This window comes from Phalacrocorax carbo, chromosome 4 (assembly GCF_963921805.1).
Source record: "Phalacrocorax carbo chromosome 4, bPhaCar2.1, whole genome shotgun sequence".
In the NCBI taxonomy this organism is placed as follows: Eukaryota; Metazoa; Chordata; class Aves; order Suliformes; family Phalacrocoracidae; genus Phalacrocorax; species Phalacrocorax carbo.
This window is the reverse complement of record NC_087516.1, coordinates 351,676-367,957: the sequence shown is the minus strand read 5'-3', so window position 1 is coordinate 367,957 and position 16,282 is coordinate 351,676. Positions and strand designations below refer to the sequence as shown.

Here is a 16,282-nt window from a genome sequence, read left to right as displayed (position 1 = left end):
CCACAACCAACTGCAGCGCTCTCCTGCAGCCACCTCGGGGTCTGGGGAGCCCGGAGGGTGTCGAGGGGCAGGAGATAGCCCTTGTGGGGGAGGGACAGGCTGCCGAGACGTTCTCCACTCCCGACTGCTCGGGCTCCGCTAACGCCACAGCCTGCGCACACCGGGTGCACCTCCGCAAGAGGGGATTCCCCCCGGCATGGCTCGCGCCGGCCTCCCCAGCCTCCTGCCGCTTGGGCTACAAACCTCGGCAGCATCGCCTTCAGCAAATAACCTCAGCGCTCGCCAACAGGCCAGACAACAAGTGGTGCTGGAGAAGGCTCGCCCTAGAGCTCAGGCTTTGCACGAGGTAAAACCGTCCCTGGAGTGTTGGTGTGCCTCCCGTCCCTGCAGCCGCTCTGGAAAGAGCCGGCAGCGCCTCAAGAGGCAGCCGCTGCTTTTGCTCCCTTCGGCAGCGTGCTGGAAGCCAGACTCTTCAGCGTTCGATCAGACTTGCACGCGGGGAACCGCGACCCTTCGCCACATCCGCGTGGGACCGGCGGGACTAAGCCCAACCCGCCCTGCGGACCCTGCGCTCGACCCGCAGCCAGCCTGCGAGCTGCGCGTTCAGCAAAGACGCCTCCCTGGGTTGAAATACTGGGCAAGTGGCTCAAAGCACTTTTCCGGCACCCGATTTCCACGTTTCCACACGGCAGCTGCAGTGGCTCCTGGGAGGAGCTGCGTAATCCAGGCAGGCGAACAGCAAAGCCCGAGTTTGCCTGACTCTAACGCACAGGGCAGAAGACAAATCCGCGTATGCCCATCACAGTGGCACCGCTCAGGGCGCCGCCGGGAGCGTGGCACACCACAGGCAGCATCTGAAAGGCTGTTCGTTTCGAACTCCAGTGCCTTCCGTAACGACAAAGCAGGCCGAACGCCCCGCAGCATGTCAAGCAGCAGCAGCCCCGGCCCAGGGCAGCGCCAAGCTCCGTCTAGCAAAACGTGCTGCTTCAACAGTGGCCATCACCAAATTCTCAACTTCTTACACAGGGGAAAAAAAAAAAAAAGTGATGCTCACGGACAGAAGGTGCCATTAGATATTTGATCTGGGGTTTCTTAAGCGTGCTGGGTACAAACCCCTTTGGTTCGTAGCTCCTTTCCTGCCACCTTCTCAGGACGTGAGCATCGTAAGGAATTTAATGAACAACTACTACTTCAGCATCCTGATTTCATGAACGCTAAGAATTTTTTTTTCACTTCATACATATCGTATGTATCTTTCACTACAAATCTTCCTTCCGATGCCCCGCGACTCCCTGTCGCGGCTGTTGTTCCGGGGAAGGGCAGTCTGGGCTGGCCTCCGTCACGGGGCGCACTGCTCAGTCTCACCCCGTCTATAGGTAAACCAGGAGACTGAACGTTGCGCATCACAGGCAGAGAACCCCAGGGGAGAAGATGCCACCGGTGCCAGAGGCCCTGCGGCGGAAAACAGACTGTCCTGCGGTGAGGACAGACCCGTGGCAGGAAAAGGCAATCCCTGCAAAATCCTCCAAATCCCTTTAACGCGAGACAGGGGGTTTCTTCTCCCCGCTCTACCCTGGCGGTCAGCTCAACAAGGCACAACCTCCCGGGCACCAGAGCCCGATTAACGCCCGGAGCCCCCCGAAGTGCTGCGCCAGATCCCGATGCTGCACGGGCCGAGCGGGACCCAGCCCGCGGCTCTGCATCGCGGCAGGGAAAGGCCACCCCTCCTCGCAACCAGCTGGAACTTCAAAGCACGAGGCTGGGCTCGCCGGCTGCCCGACGCAGGACCGCAGGTGTTGCGCACGCAAGAGGACAAGGTGGGGAAGCCCCTTACCTCCAGACAAGCTGTTTCCTTTTCCGCAGCCACCTACGCGTAAGATGGGCCGGTCTGTCCTCGAGAAACACCCAGCGCCTATCCCAAAGCACGCCCACACCAAGCGCACCCCCCCACAGCCCTCACGATCTACGCACGGGCATGGCCATGTGTGTTTTTAACCGTAAGGACGTGTGTAATTGTGCCTGCCTGGCGGTCAGAAGCATCTGAGGATAGGCACCTGCTCCGGTTTTCCCTTGCTTAGCACACAGCCATCGCCTCCGCATCCAACCTGTACCCGTCTATGCCCCCAGAGCCTCTGAGCGTCCTGGACAGGGACAGTCGGAAGCACGCGCCGTTTCTCTGCGAGCCAGAGAAAGCTCATTTCACACGTCCCGAGGAGCGCGCCCTTCCTGCAGGACGCAAGGGTCCTGATTTAAAGGAACACGGCCAAGAGGCACGCGGGGCGTGGGCGCCGCAATATTGATTGGGCTTAGATAAAACGCGTAATACAGGAAACTGCGCTGGGGTTTTATTCCTCAGTAACTCACTGGTTTCTGGCCACTGGCTGACAATTACTTTTTATAGGGCCTTGTTTCCCCTGGGTTTCAGGAGGAATGTGCTTTAGCACATTTTATTACAGAGCACAGAACTGAAAAGGTCTAAATAAGAGACAGGCTGGCAAAACGCTGTCCTGTCTGGTCGTTTTGTGTATGTGCGTGTCTCCCTGCGCTTCTCCTGCACGGACAAAAATAGGGCTTTTAGAGAGGTGGTAAGAATTAAGAAAAATAAGGAGCGGCACGTGCAAGTCTGCCTCTTCCACCGCTCCTATGCTGCAAGGGGCGTTTGTTTCAGCAGCCTGCAGAGTCAGGGGCTCAGCACTCACCAGTTTGCTGGCTTTGGCAGCATCCAGGGAATCTGCAAAGAAAAACAGAAACAGAACTGTGAGCTTTGGGCCAAAGGACGCCTCCGGCCTGACCCGCATACCAAGTGTCTCTGCAGCCCAGCCAGCGTCGAGGCACGCTGAAAGGACCATTTATGCACGTTCTTAGGGGAGCGGGCGCGAAGCAGGGGCCGTGCAGCTCTGGATACACCAGGACACGGTGGTACGATGGGGTACGGGTTTGGGGGAACAGGGACTCCCTTATTAGACCCGTTGGCGCAGCATGAGGACGCCAAGCATTCAGATACGTGCCTCAGAAGTAGGTCAGGCTACGCTGCTTTTCTTGGGTTAAATTACCGCAATTCAGAGAACGCTGCGTCACCTTCAGAGCGCTCTGTCGGAAACGCACGGCGGTCCGGCCCCCACGGCCGCATCGAATCACCTGGATTCCAGATGAGAATCCCATGGGAGGACCAGGAGAAATGCGGCTCCAGAGACCATTTACTTCATGCAGCAAAATAAAAGGTCTCTGTCCCAGTCCATAGGCGGTCGGGAATCTGGGGCACGCACGAGGCAGGTGTACAAGAGACCTCTCACAAACGTTCCCAAACTGACGGGCTGCAGCTCCACTCTGTCCGCTCTCCACCTCAGCCCAGCAAACCTCCCCGAGCATCCACAGCCCCAAGCCCCGAGCCCCGGCACATTTCGAGCTGCACAGGCAGGTCCTCCCCACTCCTCAGAGAGCAAACCTCCTGCACGTGGGCGGCCGCCAGGAACGTCTGCCGACAATTCAGCCGCCGGCCTTCCCCAGGTCGCTAAATTCGGGGGGTGACGGCTGTTAGGAGCTGCTCCCATTTCCTCATCCTAGCAGAGGATGGCCGCAGCTCCCCGTTACAGAGCCTGGCCACTACGGCGGGATGTCGGGGGTCAGCACCGGGCTAAACCCCGGGGCTCAAACAAACCCGTCTCCCCCGAATTCAGGATTCCTCCCTGGTTCTCTGCATTATCGGTGTGCACGGTTGGACAGCAGGGTGAGTGCCGTGTCCGTGAGTGTGGAGGAACCAGACTGCATGACCTTGGCTCATGTGCATCAGAGATGCAGGTAACCACTGCAGGTTTGGCTGAATCGCATCCTTTGCTCCATTTCTGGAGGACTGGCGGGTCCACAAGCAGCTCGCAGCCATGGGGGCTGCTTGCCCCGCTCCTCTCACGGCTGCAATTCCACCAGGGGTTGAGATTTCCAGCTGTGGCTCTGATCACCCCAACAGCAAATGCTGCAGAAGCGTCTCAATAAATAAAAGATGGGAGCCGCCTCCACTGCGTGCCTCACACCTCTGCCAGTCTGGAGAGGGAAGGGCAGTCTCTGCACCACCCGCCGCAGTCGGACTGCAGCAGCCAGCGCGGCCGTTTCCATGGAAACCCCCTGGAAGCAGCACATCCCAGCGCCTGCATCCCTACCAAGCAGCGTCACGGCCAACACCAAGCCTGAGAGCCCAGGCTCCCTCTGCCCCCGCCGCGGGACCCGGCCAGCGTCCGCCCGCCGTGCCGCCGCTGCCCGTCCCGACCGGCACTGCTCCGGCACGGCCCCTTCGCTCACCGGTTCAGCCACCAACGACCGACTCCGGCTCCCGTGCGTGTCCCACCCCCGCAGGCGATGCCCCCTCCCGCAGTACAAGGGCCGCTTCACGGCACTCAAGGCCAGCGGGCGGCTGCCTGCAGGCAGCGGTGGAAAACGCGGGTGACACCCATCCTGCAACCCCAGCCCTGAGCTAAACACACCCGTTTCCCCTCCTGCGCGGCGCTGGTGGGCTCCGGCCCTCAAACGGGCTCTGAGCGGCGAGAGGCAGGGGCAGCGGCGCTGACGCTGCGCACCAGGAGGGGCAACCTGAACCGCCTGCGCTTTGCTCGTGTCTCAATTCGAGTGGAGGAACCAGCGGCTGGGGAGAAGGGGCCAGAGCACCACCGGAGGAGTTCGGGGAACGCTGCTGGGCTGCAGCAACAAACCTCAGGGTGTACGGAGAAAGGAGAGACAGTACTGAAAATACCACAGCGGTGTGCTGTGAGTAAGCAGCCACGCGCCTCCGGACGCCGCAGCCGCTGCCGCTCACCCCGGACAAAGGTTTGAGGAGAACCAGAGACAGCTCTGCAGTAGACAGCGGGGATTAGAGCCCTGCGAAGACTTCCAGATAACGAGAGGGGAGGTGGCACAGGGTTTAAAGATTCATCCTACGGACACACACAGACGTAGTGAAATGAAAAGGCAGCAACACTTGCTGAAGAGCCACGCTAAACCTGGAGGTTTGTTGTTGCTTTTCCAAGGCCACCCCGTCTCCGTGCAGCTGACGCACTTCTGGTCTCCACGTTCCCATCTGCCGGCTCAGGGAAGCAGCGGCTGCTGCCGGATCCTGGGCACGTTAAGTGAGGGTCTAAAGAGCACGTGCCTTTTCTCCCTAGGTCCTAATAACTGAGGGGTGAGAAAAATGACAGCAGGCTCCCAGTGCTGGAAGGCCTGTGGCTTTTGCAGAGGTTCAGCGCTCGGAGGGGCGATGTCCGCTAACGCACGCTCGGGAAGCCCAGACCTCCAGGAGCAGCGGGGGAGGGTGCTCGTACAGCCCCTCGCCAGCCCCTCACCCTAAGCCTGTACAGATCCGTCACACGGAAAACTGAATTTTTAGCTGGAAAGTCTGAATCGAGAACGAGTGAAAAGATCCTGTAAGTGTTAAGGAGGACTTTCATTTTCTATCAACACGAGCAGGCTGAGGTTGCACACGGAAGGCTGGGCTTTCCAGTGCTCTGCGAGAAACAACACTCGCGAGGGTATACTGAGCAGGAAAGCCTCCTTTTTTTACTGCATTAAACCCCACCCCTAAATTAAAACTGGCTTGCTTTAAACATTTCCCTGTTCAGCTGCACATGCTAATTGGGGGATCCAAAGCAGAGATGAATTAAAGCTGCCAGGCCGTGGCAGACCCGAGCCCCCCGCAGCGGCAGCGAGCTGTTGGAGCTCCCTGCGGGGGAAGGTGAAGGCGGAACGCCAAGGGACGTGAACGCCAATTCAAACTCCCCCTCTGCTCACGGGACCGGCAAAATTCACGTCTCATGGGAACACCCCGCTTCTCAGGCCTCGTCACCCCCTTCCGACGCCTCTGGGCACGGTCTGTGCAGCTGAAGGGTAGATTTCATTTTGCCAAACAAAGGGGAATTTTGCTTTCTACTGGCCGGGAGAGGGGAAAAAACAACAACAAAAAACTCAAGCCTATTCCGAACCGTGAAGTGTGCATTCAGCAAGCACTTGGCGCACGTCGCCGACAGACCGCCCAGCACAGGAAGCCATCAGACCTTTTTCCACAAGCTCCCAGGACGCCCAAGCGTACCGCTAAGTAATTACTCTCAAAGACAGACCCCAGAGGGGGGCAGCCCTGGCAGAAGGCAAAAAGAACAACCCACGAGGTACCAAGCAAGGTGAGCTACTGCAGAGCGCCGAGCGGAGAGCGCTCGCTGCCGGAGGGCTGGGAGCGAGGCACGGCTCGAGCGGCTCGTGGCCTGGAAGCTGCAGTTTCACAGCATCACGGCAGTTCAAGCTTTCCTTCCACATGCTCCCCCAGGGAGGACTGCCCCCCACTCCAGGGAGGACTGCCCCCCCACTCCAGGGAGGGCTGCCCCCCACTCCAGGGAGGGCTGCCCCCCACTCCAGGGAGGGCTGCCCCCCACTCCAGGGAGGGCTGCCCCGTTGCTTCCCACCAGCCAGAACTGCCTGGAGCGACTTTTGCATGCAGAGCGTTGTGATCCCCAAAGGTGAGGGAGGCCTCGCAGAGGGGATGCCGGGAGAGGCACATGAGCCAGGAGAGGCGAGCGTGTACCCAAAGCAGGGACAGAGCCCTGGAATACCTGCCGGCACCCCTCGGCAGCCGGCACCCCCTCCCCAGCGTGGGGACCCCCGCGGCCGTTCCACAGTGGAGCCTCGTCTGGGCCCGAGCAAGGGAGAGGAGAGGTTTTGGGGCGAAGGGGACCAGCCGTACCTCTTTTGGGGACTTTCAAGGCAGCAGATTCTGGTGTTTCGGGGGACGTTGTATCCGCTCCATCTTCAAAGACCTGGATCTGGGAAAAGTAAAACAACTATTATCACAAAAAAACCCCATAGCAGGATGGGATCAGAAAACAGGTCCATTCTGGTGGCAGATTTAAACAGTGCAGACTGCATTTTTTTGGCACGGACTTTTAATTTAGTCACTCAAGCTCAGCTATGCGACCATCCTCCTTCCTCGGGCTTCCTGAAAAGAGCGAAATATTCTTTATTCGCATAGGGAATAAAGAATATTCACATAAGGAATAAATGAAGTCAAAACTCAGGGTTCGACAGCCCAGAACGTCTTTAGCAGTTCCATGATCCCCCTCCCAGTTCATGAACCTTGGTCTGGCAGCTATTTTAAGTTACTGACCCATGCCAGAAAGCTCAGTTTTTGGTTTTTGTGTGTTGTCTTAGCAAAAATAATTTTAAAATTCATCTTTCTCTTCATAAGGAAAACTGCTCCTCTCTGAAGCAGAGCACTCCAGTGACTCAGAACACAGCGGGGTCTGGTTTGGTGTTTAATCCGAACGCTGCGGGGCTCCCCGGGGAGCCCCGGGACGCACAGGCAGGAACACTCCCAGGTTTGAGCCGTGCTAAGTTATCTAAGGGTTGAAGGTTTAGGGCTATCTCTTTGGTAACTATTTTTGCACACATTTTTGCCTGATAAATACAGAAAGCAATGCTGGAAAGGATTAGATCACTTCTTGAGAACCATCCCTTCACCTTAGAAGATCAACACTGCCTGAATCGTTCCTGACAGGTATTTGCCCGATCCCTTCCACGAAAACCTTAAGCCTGGGAGTTCAGTTTAAAAATAAAAATAATCTCTAAACCTGTCAGTCACAGCTTCTATTTTGGGAAGATGCCCAAGTACCAGGACCCTACTCTCAAACTAAAAAGAGGCAAGGAGACTGAGCGAGGTTATGCCGCAGAAATCACAACAACCACCCCAGCGCCGAGAACGCTCAAACCTCGGCTTTAAAAGCGAGGACGAGGCAAGCGCCCCTCGGATCGCGCTGGAAGCGGGTCTCTGGCACAGCCAGGCGCACCCGATCTTCGCAGCGACTTGGCAACGCACAGGTCTTCGCAACTTTTCACCAAACGCAGCAAAACCAGACGCGGGGACTGTGGAAACGGGATCCCGGGGGAGCTCCTGCACCAGGAGTGCACAGGAGTTTATCCAAACCGAGGGTGGGATTCGAGTGCTCTTGGGGTTCCCCGCCAGGGACGACTCAGGTGGCAACACCAGACTTGATGGGCCATGGCTCACGACAAGAAGGTGGCAGGAACCAGAACAGGGCTGGCTTTTGGGTTAGGCTGGAGAGGAGCAACGTGGTATAAGATGTGCTGCGGCAGCAGCAGACTTAAGCCGATGAGCTCCTCTGCCAAGCAGGAGTGGGGAAGGATGTCAAAATCAGTGGTAACGTTCCCACGTGCCATAACAGAATACTCGTGTTCAAAATTACTTGCCCAAATACGAGTCCCAGGCAGGCAAAATGCTACGGTTGCCAAAAGGTAACGAGTGGACACTTGGTTGGGAATGCCGGTCCGTGTTGACACAGCTGCTCACAGCACCCCAGCGCTCTGCCAGCTGGGCAACAAGCCGGGAGGGGACAGTCAGAGGCAGAGAGACAACAGCCCCTCCGTGGCACCCCGCTCGGTGCGGCCCGGCGAGCCCAAACTCCCCCGGCTCGGCCCCGCAGCCGCGGGTGGCTCGTGCCTCCATCACGGCGCTGCCGAGCCCCGGGCGCCCCGCAGCCACCCTGCCTCCCGTGCGGCGGGCCAGGAGGCTGCGGGAGGGGGGCCGGGACACCGAGGGGACGGCGTGACTCGGCTACGGGACAGCGACTCCGCCGGGAGACGGTAACGTCCCGAGAGCTACCGCGCTCGGAGGCGGTGCCCTGCACCGGCCGCAGCTCTCAGCTAGCGGCACCCAGCCGCCTCCCCCACGGGATGCTGAGGAGCGCCCTGCGATTGTTTCGGCCCTGGTGGCCCTCCAGCCCGCTTTGAGCGAGGCAGGGCACTGCTGGGACGCACACCTCCGCTGCGGCTGCGTCCCACGGGCTGGACCCTCCCCGGGAGACGAGCACTCTGCTATAGCTAAAGCACAGCATCAACCCCCTGCGCGGGACCTGCTCTGGTGATTGATGAAGCAGAAAAAAGATGTACCCAAAAATCTTCGAAACTTTCCCGTCAGTACATTTTTAAAGCTGCACGATTAATTAAGAGACCAAGAATACTGCTAGGCTTTACTGATGCCGATATTCCTGGTGCTCATTTTTTCAGACACGTTTTTAAGTGCAGGGGAGAAGGGAAAGTCACTTAACCTTGGAAATTCTTAAAAACACTCTACAAGTGTTTAACAAGATGTGCTTGTATTGATGCAGGTGATCTGCTTCATAAGCAATGAGAAAAAAAAAAAACATTTCTCACTCACAAATTTCTTTTCCCCTGAAAAAGATGATTTATTATTGACATTCAGCGGTCTGGCACGGTGCGTACCCACAGGACAGCCACCCGCTGTGCTGGGGAGACCGGGGAACAAACCACGGGAGGAAGCCGCAGATGGATTTACGGCGGAGAGCACAAGCAGAGCATTAACTCTGCTGGAAGGGCGTCCTGCCATTTTCCAGGGCTATCTTAAACCCGGTTCTCAAAAAATTAATGCCCGCTCAGGTGAGGGCCGCCCACAGCACCCCCACCACCTCTGCTGGTCTGTCCTGGCGCAGGCTGACTCGCTGAGCCCAGTGCTGGAGGTCCCCTGGGAAGCTGTGCTCCGCCGTAAGAGCTGGAGAGCGGCGAGCCGTGGCCCCGCGCCTGCTCGGCGGCGGCTGCACGAGGCAGGCTCAGGGACTGCGGCGATTTGCCGTCCGTGCTGGGCGTGCTCCCCGAAGGCTGCGCTCCCCCGCGCTCACCGCGTTCACCTCACAGGTTCAGGGACGGTCAGTGCTACGGGCACCGGCGCATCTTCGCACACGCACACCAGGGATTTGCTGTTTCGCGGGGGAGAGCGCGCAGAGACAAACTAGTCACCATCACCACGGAAAAGCAGCTTATTTTTAAGCAAACTGTGTGCTCCTCAGCTGGGGAGACACAAAGACCCCAACCGTTCCAAGACCAAAGCGAGAACGGGGAAGCGCAGCGAGAGGCGGCTGTCGGCCCCTCAGCCCTCCTGCACCCCGCTCCCTTGGGCCGGCTCCTGCAGCCCAGCAGGTTTTGAGTCCCGTAAGACTCTGCGGAGCACCCGCGAGCAGCCCCGCGGCAAAGCCACACGCCTCCCCACCACCACCCCGCCGTCGCCTGCAGCGGGACGGAAGCTCCTCTGCGCGCCCCGGGCGAGCAACGCCGCCGGCACCGCGGGCCGCGCTTGCGGCGCTGCACGTCACCAGGCGGCCGAGGGGTGCCTGGAGCACAGCGCCCGCCCGCGTGTCCCCCCTGGTCTGCCCGCGCCGGGATCTCACGAGTGTTGATGGGCAGAGACCCGGCACCAGGCTGCCCTGCGTGCTGAGCTGCCCTCCAGCTCCCCGGCCCGGGAGCCGCGCGGCCTGGTCCTCCAGACCAAAACTTTCAATTATGAACTACTTATTTACTTTCCCAGGTGGCAGGCGCGGCTGAGCGACGGACCACGGAAGCCAGGTCCACGAGTCCCAGCGGAACAGCCAGCAGAGAGCATTCACCTCTCATCCGTGAACCGGTACCACGCGTGACCCCAGGGCCCTTCTGACGGCCAGGACAGAGGATGCCGGGATCCACCCCAGGGCTCCTGCTCCTAAACACCCCTTATTTCATGTTCAGCTTCCCCCACGCTTCCTCAGTCGCCCACGGCTGACGTCCTGGGAGCGTCTGGTGGGGCAGCAGGAGGGTCTGTGGGAGGGGAAAGGAGCGCTCTCTGCGCCCTGCTGCCGAGACGCTACGGGGCCGAGCTTAAACCAACCGCTTTGTGCCAAGGACAGAGGAGAGGAGCTGAACGTCTCTCCCCGTGGCGGCATGCTTGGAGCTCGCCAACCTGTGGGACTCGAGAGCAGCGGCGCTTTTCTGCGCTTGGGCTGTTTGAAGATTGCACAGAGAAAATTAAAATGGAAGAGGCTTGTTTGCACACAAACGGGCTCCTGATTCCTACCTATGGTACGTGAACAGCAAAAGCTCAACAACCAAACCCAAGTCATGCATTTTTATATACTTTAAGGTAAACGTTATTTAATTAAAATTCTCTGACTTCACTTCCAGGTAAACACCCAGATACCGGTCCCAAACTTCACCTCCTACAGGTGACGTGGCCAATAACTCTGGGAGGCAGCAGCCAGCAGCCAGACCCTACGCTTCCTTCTGGAGGCAAAGTAAAACCATTCCACGCTCTCTGGAATTCAGCAAACTTTTTTTTCACCCATTCATCTGAAGATGTTTCACCACAACGACATAAACTGGGCTACTCAAAGCACTTGATGAAACGTGCCGAGAAGCTGCGTGTCAGACTGGAATGAGCCGCGGCTCCGGCAGGAGCACAGCCTCTGGCTCTGGAGCTGTTCCGTTCCCTCGCACGATGGAAGACAGAGAGTCCCAGAAACACGGCTCTCCCGGGAATGAAGGAAACTTATTTTATCCCTCCCCATCGGGCGCAAAGGGCCATTTTCCCCCTCTATTTAACCCAGCAGCCCGTGAGCCACACGTACCCGCGCCAAGCCCGGCGAGCAGAGCCCCGGCAGGGCGCACGCAGAGGGAAGCGTACCTGTGACTGCCGCACAAAGATGCCGTGGTTTTCTTCACAGGTGAAGTATTTCCTGCCCTGCACGGTCCCGTCGTTCTTGCCCTTTGCTTCATCCAGGATGACACCGACCCACTTCCCCGTGGCAAAGAGGGTGGCGCCGACGTAAGCCACGGTACCGCGGTGCCCCTTCCCGATGACTTCGACTCTGGAGCCCACCTTCAGGGGCTTGCTGCTCGCTTCCACGCTCATCCTGGTGCCGGTGCTGGATGCCTGTCAACAGAGAGAAGCATGGCAAGTTAAACACAGCCGGTGCAGAGGGACCCGCAGCTCGGACGTCACCGTCTCGCCCCCCTCCAGCACCCCTCAGCTGGGCTCTGCACAGGGGTCGGTCCCCCCTCACCTCTGCTGCCCTTTCTTTTGGGAGCCAGCAAGAGGTAACTCCTTCCGTTACAGCTGCCAAATGGGAACCACAAACAATGGCAAAACCACCATTAACTATTACTCTTCAGCTTTTATTAGGCACGCCAGGCTCACAAACCCAACTTATAAGTTCTTTTTATACGCTTTGGGAAAGAAAACCCAACAAAACCGTGAAGCAGCACATGTTAGCACAGCCGCCCCTGCCTCAGCCTACACTTGCTCCATCCTTTTTTCATTACACCCGAAACCGCCCGCGGCTTTCCAGCGTGACATCCTCAGGAACGGAAAGCCGACACAGGTTACCTTCCCACCCCGTTTCGTTGTCAGGATTTAAGAGGACCTGGCGGCCCACCACCAGCCCGAGCTAGACCACCCACCCACACCAGTTTCCCTCCGAGGCAGGACCGCGGGGTTCCGATTCCAACAGCGGTTTCTATCAGGATGCCGATGAGCAGAAATCATCGGTGGTAAATTCACCAAGCTTTACAAGTCGTCATCATCGTAAACGTTATTCCACATCTACACTCCAGCGTGCGTCATCAGGTTTCAGGCTCGCCACCCCTGACACGTGCCCGCTGTTTGAAGTTAACCACGCTGGTCACACCAGTAAGGTGATGGGCGTGAGGAACGCCACCGAGGCGCTCGAGACCACTACAATTTCAGTGAGACTGACAAAGTTTATAAGCGGGGGCGGGACAAGTAAGGTGCTGGGATCTTCTTCCCAGCCCAATGCCTCCTCCTCTGAAACAGGCCCAAGTGAAACAGACGAAGTTTATATTATATTGCCGCAGAGCTAAATTCACTATATATTTTTAATTGTTTAAAAAGTAATACTACCAGTCCCTCCTCACATGTTGATGCCTGTAAAAGGCTACTGCTTTTAAACACAATCAAGAGAGGGGGAGGTGACTGTCGTGCTCAGCTTCAGTTCCGCAGCTCAGCCCGACACTGCGCCGTTGTCCTTACAGCGGCCTCGAAAATGAAGCACGTTTGGCATTTACATCACCCCGTTTGTCAGCAGCTCTGTTTATTGTGTAGAAAATATTTTGTTTTGATTGCTGCTGGGCTTGGCTTAAGTGAAAGAATATACTCTTTATTCAGAGGAGAACAGAAGGCTGCTCTCACTCCCCAAGCCGGGACGCAGAGCGGGGCTGAGGAAGGCGCTCCCAGGCTGGCGGCTGCAAGGACGAGCTCCGGCAGCGGCCGGACGCCAAGCGGGGCTCCGGCCGTCGCAGGTAGGCTTCAGCCTCCGCGACGCACCAGGGGTGTTCCGACCGCTTCTGGCTGGCACACGCAGAAACCCGGATCTCCACTGGGCGTAGGGAGGTGCTGGGTCTGAATGCAGAACATACCCATCGCGCTCAGGTGTTGTGACTGGGACCGAGACGCCGGTTTTACGCACAAAACTGAACCCTGCCTTTCATCCAACTGGCAGAAATCAAAAGCACAAAATAATACTGTAGTAAAGCCAAAAATCAGTCACCGTTTCCTAGCAAATAAACAAACCCAAGTCCTCAAATCTAAAACCTTACGCTACATACTCAAATAAACGTCTACCAAAATACTGGCTCCTTTCGGCTGTCAGGACTTGCAGCAATATCCTGCAAAGCACTCGCAACTTTAAATCACTGTGTCCCGCTTGTTAGAAAAAATGGGAGCAAAACTAAGGAAACAAGAAGCCTAACGGACAAGCTCAGCGCCCACGGCCGCCGGGCTGCCCGGGCACAGGCGCTCCCCGGGGGTGGCCGTCCGCCTGTACCGACAGTGGGACGACGGTGGAAGGTCCGTCGCACCAGCGTTCACCTCAGCGCGTGCTGGCCCAGGTTAAAGCACAGGACGCGCTTACGGAGGCAATAACGAAGCCAGACGACAAACCGAAGGCATCGGACTCGCACCGCCGCAGCGTCGGTAAGCGGCGCGCGCGGTTAACGGAGGGCAGGCGGGTTCCCCGCCGAGCCCTAAGGCGGAACCCTCACGCCGCCTGCGGCCAAGCTCAGCCCCAGCCCCGCAGACCCCTTTTTCAAATCCCAGTCGTTAGGGGTTTGTTGTTTCAACGACGACACGTTCCAGCCTAGGCCCAGCTTGCCCCGGTCACCCCCCAGATCACAAGACCGGGCCGTTCCCCAGGTCCCTTCTGGAGATGCTCCCGGAGGCCCTCGCGCAGCTGCCCTGCCAGGCCCTGGGGCAGGACAAGCTCACCGACGCTCGTGCCAGCAGAGGCATGCAGAGCGAGCAAGGGGGCAGCCGGGGGCGGGAGCTGGCAGACGAAAGCCCGGGGAGATGCTTCAGGGGCAGAGCAGGAGCCACGCGACTTGCAGGAACCCACCTCTCAGCTGCACCGAGTGGGGCAGGAGCCGCGGAGCACAGAGGTAACCCCGCCAGGCTTTCGCCTTTCACGCTACTTAAATTTTATTTTTCTGTGGCATCGGTCTGTAGAGCAGCAGCAGATAAACTGGCCTCAGAAATCAAGTATTTCACTGTTTCTGCTGCAGTGGCATCACAGTGCTGTGGGCTGCACCCGGGGAACGCTCTCTGCGGAGCCCTCGGTGGGAGCTGCGGGAGAGCTTGTCTTCCCTGCTTCCTTTCCAAAGCATAACCAGAGTAAAAGCACGTATTAACAGCAACCAAACCCCTAGATTTTTAAGCAGTCAGACACGGGATACAGCATGGCTCCACGTTACCGCCTTTGTGACGGCAAAGGCAATTCACGAGGCTCCCGAGGTCGCTCCCCGCAGCCTCTCGCCCGCGCCCCGCCACGGATGGCCGGCCTCCCCAGCGCGCTGCCCCATTGAGAAACGCCACCTCTGGGGCGGGTTTCGACGCGGCCGCAGGCAGGTGCTGCCACGGGGAAGGGATGGGCAGCAGAGGCGGAGGTGAGGAGTCTCGCCCAGATTTGCCAGTCTGGGGCAATTACGAGGGGAGCCGCAGCAGAAGAGCGCGCCACCGGCCTCCCAGCGCCGCCCCCCTCCTCGCCAGCAGCCACCGAAATTCTCGAGGGAAGAAAAACTGGGACTTTGCATGGAAAAATAATTTCCTGACTCTTTTTTTTTTTTTTTTTTTTTTAAAAAAAACCCACAAAATCTCTTCAGGGCCTGTTTTACAAATTAGGAAGCAGAGATGCGCAATAAAGCAAGCAGCACATCTTTGTTCCTTGCAAAACCCCCTCCAGAGACCCTCCTCTAAGAATCGGCAGCAGAGTCAAGCGAGTGAATCACCTCGTCAGCCTATTTGGAAGTTCCACCACATTTCACTTGCAATATGCTCCGGCACCGATTTTCTGCCACAGCGACTCCTTCCCACGCCCGCAGAGGAGCCAGCGGTCCTTTCGCAGAAAGAAAAGACCTTTTCCCTGCATCAGACCACCCCGAGCTACCCAATTAGTGCAGCAGGACGAACCTAACAGCAGACCTTACTGAAGAGGAGAGTAGAAGCATCACGCAGATCAGCGCCTGGCAAGCTCCTCGCACCCAGCCATCCTGGCAGCAGAAAGCCTCTGCTCTGCAGTCAAGCGACTGGAAAAAATCAAACTGCAGGTAAAAGCCTCCAGGATGTGCAGATTTCCCCGACCGGGAATAGATACCCGGCACAGGATTCTTCTCTGCAGTGGTATGAAAGGGTAGACCCAAATAATTCATGTTACCACAGCAAAACACAAAATTATGCAAATTACTGTAAATCTGCTGAGTAGTCTGAAAAAATTGCCAAGTCAGGTAGCGCTCCCTTTTAAAGATTCATTTTAAGTAAGTTCCAGCATTTTCATCAGCAAATAGGGCAGAGGAGTTTGTATTTCTTCTCCACGTACCCACCGGTCACACAGGCAAAGCATGTGAAAGTTACTTTTTACAGGGTAAAACAACTGAAAATCCCCCAGGAGCCATAAAACCCCGGTTTTCTCCCCGGAGGCGCCCGCAGACAGCCAGGAGAAGGGGCTGGGGGTGTTTTGTGTCCTTTATTTTGGGTGCCCGTCCGTCCCTCCCAGGCAATCCGGCCCCTGCTCGCCCCAGAGCGAGCTCAGCCCTCCGGGTCAGCTCCGCTGGCAGAGACCTGAGCGGGGCAAATAAACGGGTTTCGGTACGCTCCGCAGGTAGTTTATCGCTGCAGCGTTACCTTCAGACTGAGCCTCTGAGTCATAAACATAATAAAAAGCTTTCAGCGACTGGGGGCGTTGACCTGCAAACCAAACGCGTTCAGGTACAGACAGCCATCCCCGCTGCCGCCTCCCAGGGAATCCCGGCGGGCGCTCGGCAGCAAGCGGCGCGGCCGGCCCCGGGTGAGGGACGCTGCGACCCTCGTACTGCCTCCTCCTGCTCTCCTGTCCCAGGAACAACGGGACTTCACCCAGAGCTGCTGGTCAACAAAACCAAGGCAATTCAGCCTTTGGCACCTGTTCCC

General features: G+C 57.8%; 1 protein-coding gene across 4 annotated transcripts in view; it reads right to left on the bottom strand.

Moving 5' to 3' along the window:
* DCTN1 (dynactin subunit 1) overlaps positions 1-16,282 on the bottom strand; it is an 80,033-nt gene that overhangs the window by 44,923 nt on the left and 18,828 nt on the right. For all 4 annotated transcript variants that reach the window (XM_064448739.1, XM_064448738.1, XM_064448735.1 and 1 more), the window contains 3 exons: positions 11,492-11,740; positions 6,716-6,794; positions 2,700-2,731 (listed from right to left, as the gene is read on the bottom strand). In XM_064448739.1, the coding sequence (XP_064304809.1) occupies positions 2,700-2,731; positions 6,716-6,794; positions 11,492-11,719 (339 nt within the window). In that variant the 5' untranslated portion in view covers positions 11,720-11,740. Of the gene's footprint in view, positions 1-2,699; positions 2,732-6,715; positions 6,795-11,491; positions 11,741-16,282 lie in introns of those variants that run through there.